Source organism: Grammomys surdaster, unplaced genomic scaffold, assembly GCF_004785775.1.
Source record: "Grammomys surdaster isolate TR1022 unplaced genomic scaffold, NIH_TR_1.0 126029, whole genome shotgun sequence".
In the NCBI taxonomy this organism is placed as follows: domain Eukaryota; kingdom Metazoa; phylum Chordata; class Mammalia; order Rodentia; family Muridae; genus Grammomys; species Grammomys surdaster.
In genome coordinates, this window is record NW_021620842.1 from 3,370,342 (window position 1) to 3,376,730 (window position 6,389).

The following is a 6,389-nucleotide window of genomic DNA, read 5'->3' on the forward strand; positions in this document are numbered from 1 at the left end:
TTTTAAGTTGTTAGTACGATCAGCTGTAGAGAGCAGGTTTTCTTTTAAAAATGTATTTACTTAGTTCTGTCATTGTTTTATAACTAAGGCAGGCAGAGAACTCACTACACACTTATGGATTTGACCATTCTATTTTCTCAAGTGTTGTGATAACAGGTATGCCTTACCACGTCAGATTTTATGAGGTATTAGGGATCGATTTAAACTACATTGCCAGTCCCTTCGTTTATTGGTTGTTGTATTTTGAGACAAGTCTGCCCACCTTGGCATCAGTCCTGTCTTACCCTGGCCTGCCAAATGCTGGAAATGTGTTGTGTGCATGCATACATTCGAGCATGTATGACATTCGTATGTGTGCTTCAGTGCTCCAGTGGAGGTCAGAAGACTAGTCGTGTTGGTTCTTGCCTTGCCCCTTTACATTGATTGTTCGGATTGAATTTAGGTCACCGGGCTTGCTTACAGATGCTTTTACCCTCAGAGCTATCTTGACAGCTCTCAGATTTTTGTTTTTTTTTTTTTTTAAGGTGTGAAAGGGACTTGGATGGTGATGACAGTTAATGCTTGAATATTGAAAGGGATTATGCCTTAAACAACAGTTTGCAGGATTACTTTGGGTGGTATCCAGCTGTGACCATTTTTTTCCAGCACTGGTGGCACTTTGAGTCACCTAATTGTCTGGAGAGCTGCATTGTGCATTGTACACTGTACATCTTTCCTCAGATACAAGACTGGTAGCCTTCAACTCCAGTTTATCCGGGTGTCCCTGTCAGGTTGCTCTGTCTGAGAGCCACTGGTCTCAGGAGTTAGCCTGAGGAATGAGCTTTATTTGGAAAATGATGCTCTTCAAAAACATCTTGTATTGTGTTTGCACTGCTGGAGACTGAAGAAAGGTATGAGCAAGACAGGCTCCCTCTATCATTGAGCCCTACCTCAGGCTTTGAAACTGTACTTCAAAAATGATAGCTGTACAGTTTTTCTTATGTCTCTACATAGTATAAACCTGTAAGCATTAACTGAGAAGTCTTATTTAATTTTTTTTTTAAATTCTAATGCCTGGATAGGAGTGTGAATTAACCCATCCTTGCTGTCATGTTGAAAACCAGTTAACAGATGACATTTGGGTCTGTGGAGGGCACATGCTTAAAAGTTTTCTAAATGACAGAACTGTTGTTTGGCTGTGTAGCAATGCTAGCATTGTATTTGACCTAAGACATGTTTTTAAGTAGTGTTGCTGCTTATTGCACTGGGAAAGGGTGATGTGTACCAGAATGTCTCAGGAAACTGAAAGTGTTCCTTTAGTAACAGACGGAATGAGGTGTGGGCTGCCCCTCTAAAGTTAACTGATTCTGATGTGAACCTTCTATTTAAAATAAATGTTTTATTTATTTTAAGATTCCTACTTTTCCAATATTATGTGCCTTTGGTAGAAAGGCAAATGCTGTGTCTGGGAACTTGTTTCTCCTTTACAAGTCTCCTTGAAAGAGCAGGGACATAGGAATAAGCATTGAGAAGTGGCACTGAGAGAAGCTACCCTCAAGAAGTCTGAGAACAAGTTTGTTACTTGTCACTGTCCTTAGGCTCCCTGGTAAAGGTGGACTTGTGACTGAGGACATGGAATTGGGTGATCTGAAGAGCATTCCTCCTGGCTGCCCTGGGAGAAAAACAAAGTTATCTTTGGAGGAGGTTGCCTTCTCCCTCCTTTGTGCTGTGACCTGTTTTGTTGTTGTTGTTGTTGTGGTTTTGTTTTGGGTTTTTTGTTTGTTTTTTTTTTTTTTTAAAGGAAGAGAGGATTTTAGTACTCAAGGTCCTGAGCCCTGTGTCATACCTCTTAGCTTTAAGACTATGTCTATGCATCCTACCTTAGATGAGACGTGGCCTCAGCTGGGATAATAAACATGAGTGTGTTACTCTGGCTCGGGAGGCAGAATGGGAGGTGCACACTCAAGTTTCCAGTAGCCTAGAACATCTAGATGGCTGTGACCCATCTCTCTGTTTCTCAGCTTTAGTACTTTTTTTTTTTTTTTTTTTTTACTATTTTGCTCTTAAAATTATATAGTTTATAAAAATATTTTTGTTAAAGCAAAAAAAGACCTTTTAAGTTTCTTGAACCAAAGATGGATGAGCCCAGTTACCTCTAAGCGACAAGACAGCTGTTTTTGCAGGCCTGGAGAACAGTACATGGTAGGAGTGGAAGGTCTCTGGGCTAGTCAGTCTGTTGAATAGTCCCATTGATAGTCATTACCCCAACTCTTTGGTTTAAACACATACAGCTCCTTTACAACATTGACAAAGCTTAGGGTTAGGTAAACTCAGGTCTCTTTTCAGTAGTGTGTTTTGATCAGCATTCTAGTTTGTTTGTTTGTTTGTTTTCTTCTGGAAGTTACCTTGGAATTTGGGACAAGGTGCGGTATATCTTGACCATGTGGGTACCTAGTTAAATGTTCCCTAGCACAGATTCGCTGCCAACTAAAATCCTGTCTCTGAGGTGCTCAGCCAGTGGTTCCATCATGCAAGTTTGTGGAGGGCTAAGAGGGGTGTCATGCTGTGCTTGTCTGTTCTGCTCTGTGCAGTCTCTTTTTCTCTAATCAGAGCTGTGCCTAATGACCCGAGGCGGGCTTGTGTTCGCTTCACTGCTTCTCCGAAGCTGGCCGTGGCTCGTGCTCTCGATGTAATGATAGTAATTGCTAGTAGGGCAGCCCTGCTCTTCATCGTCCTCCACGCACATTTCTTATGGCAGGTGTCTCGTTCCTAATTAAGTGCTAATGAGCATGCCTAGTGGACCGAGATGCTGCTGCCAACGTCTTCAGCTTTATGTCTCACTGTTGCCGAGCCCTTAAAAGGTGACAGAGCAAGAATTAGTGTCTTTTGGATGACAGGAAGGTGATTTTACATGTAAAGAAACTGTGATTGTGATCTCAAGTGGAGAATGAGTAATTTATAAATACTTTCCAAGAACGTTATTAATGCTGTCTGTTTGGACCTCACCCCTGTTTTCCATTTACCCCTCTAATTAAAACTAATTCTCTTAGGAGTGGAAGTTTGAGATGAAGGTGGACTATTAAAGCTTTTTAAAGGTTCTGGGAGAGAAAATTTTACTGTAAATATCACCGATTTTCATTGCTTAAGATGTTTTTTGCTTAGTCTTGAGGGTAGGAAGTACATCTGAATTGGAATTAAACATGAATTTCTGGTGTGGGTGGAAGCTACTGAGCTCAGCTCTGAAGAGTGTGTTCAATCAGGAGTGGGCATTAAATAAACAAGCAGTTCACTCCTGAGAAATGAGCATGAATTAGAATCTTAAGACTTTTCCAACATTACAACTTAGAAATAGAGATTTAACTGTTTTTACTATCTCATCAAAACTGAATTCTGTATTGGACAACTTAAATACATCTAGATCGATGGTTCAGGGCCATTTCTTATATATTTGCTTATTTTAAAGGTAATACGTGAGAGGAATAGTGTGGTTTCTTAAGGACAGGTTTGTAACTTTTGCAGTGAATTAGGTGGTAGAGTCAGCCCGGGTAGCAGAGCAGGAAGCTGAGAATGGGACCCTCTAAATCTCTGCAGTCAGTAAACAGTGCTTCTCCTTTCCAGGTTTCAGCCTCTCAGTCTCAGCACTTTATCCTGTAACGTAGATGAGGTGTGTGGGGCTGGGGTTCAGGAATGACATTTGGGTGAAAGAAATAGCTAAAAGAGTTGGCTCTAAGGTCTCTTGCAGTGGTCAGCCCACTTCTAGGCCCATCTCTGGCATAGGGTAGTATGGGGCAGCTGTAGGGCTCACTGATGTTTCCTTCACCCTAGTGAACCTCAGCACATGCCATGGAGCTTGGTTACTTCTGAGAAATGAGGAAGTCATTGCTTCCTTACAGTTCTCAGAGGGCTTAGTGAGTTAGGGACACAGTGCAAGGTGCCATCCAGGTGCTAGCACTTCTTGCTTTCTGAGTTTTGTGATAGTTAGTGCTGGTTGAAATGTATTTACCCCATAAATAGTGTGTTTACTTCATTGTGGGGTATTTCCCATGTAGCTTCATTAACTTCAGTCAGCTCAGGACAGGTGTACAGCTTAGAGTCAGTGACACATTTGAAGTTTCTCCTCAGAGGCACTTAGATCTAGGTGAGATACACAGGTGAATCTTTTAAAGTAGCCAGACTTGCTCAATAATAAAGTTTCATTGTTCATGTTGGTTGTAGCAAAAAGTGGCAGGTGAAAACTCTAGGGTAGATGTGGGTCTTGGCTGGGGGTGAATACTAAGGGGCAAAAGCATTTGATGAGTTGAAAGCACTAACCTCATTTCCTCTTTCCTACCTCTGTCTCTATTTCCTTCTGTGTCCAACTTGTGGTTCTTTCTTACATCTTCTGTTATTTCTACTTTTTCCCTGGATGGTTTATCACCACTACTGCCACACTTCCTCCTCCTCTTCCTTCTCTTTCTCCTGTTTCTCCTCTTCCTTCTCCTCCTTCTCTTCCTCCTCTTCTTACTTTTACTTCTCCACCCCTTCTCTTCTTCTTCGTCCTCTTCCTCCAACCACTGCCAACAGCAGCAGCAGTTGCAAGCTCAGCATCTCTCCCATGGCCATGGACCCCCAGTACCTCTCACGCCTCACCCTTCAGGACTTCAGCCTCCTGGCATCCCGCCCCTTGGGGGCAGTGCCAGCCTTCTTGCGCTGTCTAGTGCTCTGAGTGGGCAATCTCACTTGGCAATAAAAGATGACAAGAAGCACCATGATGCAGAGCGCCACAGAGGTGAGAGGCTGGGCAAGCCAGATTAGGCTTTGCTCTCATACTCAGACAGTGCTGCAGAGCTGTGCCTCGATGTGGAAAGCCCCAGCCACACACAGAGAGCAAACAGTGAGATAACAGGAGCTGTCGCAAAGCTTTCCACTGACACTCAGTTCATCCTGCCACTCTGCAAGGTTTGCCTTGGGCAGCTGTGGGTTTTTCGATCTTGCTAGCCTGCAGGCATCTTGACATCTTAGTAACTGCATTTTTAATGCTAGTGGCCTGTACCATATTATGGAGAACTGTTAACTGCTTAATTGGGTAATTTTCAAAGAAAGTGATGTTTGTTAAATGGGGCGAAATAAGAAGTTAAATTTGAAAGTGAATGTGCTCAAATGAAAGGCTTGACAATTGCATCTGTTACTAGTTTTGTAGGCTTTAATCCTAGTATGCATTAAATATTGGCCAAATTGCACTTGACTAATTTTTGAAGAAAAGTAATTTATTCTGTCAAGAAATTAAAAATAGGCTTTGTGTATGGTTAAACTGTAAATCTTATGTTTACAAAAATACTGTAATCTTCAGGAAATCACTGTATTAGGAATGTGCAATGACTTATATAAATAAAGCCATTTTTGAAACTGCCTGGGGCCTGTGTTCTAATTATTCCCCCCTTTTTTATTTCTGTTCTTGCCTCTGTGTCTGAACGGGCGTGTCTGTGCATTTCTTGGTAACCTCGGGAGCAGACAGAGAGCCGGGCACGGTAAGTACCCCAGCGCCTGTTGCACACGAACACAGACCCACTTGCTTTTCCAAGCTGCCTTCTTCGAACACAAGCACCAAGCAGATACACAGACGCCCCGGCGTGTAGTGACCTGGGTTTATCATTTTTTTTTCTTCTTAAATATCATTTTATTTTTGTTAGTACTTGCTCTCTCTTCTCTTTTATAAACCTGGCCTTTGAGGAGAGGTACCTGCTTTGAAAGTAAAGCTGTTTGCTGCAATTCCTTACTGCTCTGTGTACAGCCCAGACCCGCTTTAAAATGTGTGTTATATGTGGAGTCTTGGTTGCATATAGTTTAAAAGAATACTCATTTTTTGCTTTAACAAGTATGTTATTTGAATACAAATGGTTTGTTTTCCTTGTGAATGCATCTTATTTACTAGCTTTCCATATTTGTTTTCTTTGCATATTTTATTGTAGTATAACCTTGATCTTACATTTTCTTTACACCTAAGACTGCATCTAAGTAATAAATTCTTAAAAACCTAGCGCTTCATAGTCAGGACTGCGTGTTTATAGACTTCATGTTTTCACAAACCCGAGTCACATATACTCTTATGTGCTGAATGCTTACACTGCATAATGTTGGGGATACACATTTTAAAGATGCACAATGAGAATCTGCTCTGCTTAATGAGGGGGGCCCACAGAGTCTTCCTGTTTACCCCCATTTCTGAACACAGTAATATTTTGACCATCTTTAAAGCATGGTTTTAAAAAAGTAAGAAATAGAACAATGAATTTTAAATCATTCCTCCTGTCTTTCTTCTTCCTTTCTGTCCTGAGAACTGAACCCAGGGCCTCATGCCTAGAAGGAAAGTTCTGTATCATGGAGCTAGCTCCCACTGTTGTCCTCTCCCTCTCCCTCTCCCTCTCCCTCTC

At 41.7% G+C, this 6,389-nt stretch overlaps 1 protein-coding gene across 15 annotated transcripts in view; it reads left to right on the forward strand.

The window, feature by feature from the left end:
* Tle1 (TLE family member 1, transcriptional corepressor) overlaps positions 1–6,389 on the forward strand; it is an 89,402-nt gene that overhangs the window by 43,494 nt on the left and 39,519 nt on the right. For 10 of the 15 annotated variants that reach the window (XM_028754624.1, XM_028754617.1, XM_028754622.1 and 7 more), the window contains 2 exons: positions 4,543–4,747; positions 5,470–5,486. In XM_028754624.1, coding sequence (XP_028610457.1) covers positions 4,543–4,747; positions 5,470–5,486 — 222 coding nt within the window. The remainder of the gene's footprint in view (positions 1–4,542; positions 4,748–5,469; positions 5,487–6,389) is intronic. The other 5 variants (XM_028754619.1, XM_028754627.1, XM_028754628.1 and 2 more) reach the window with 1 other exon arrangement.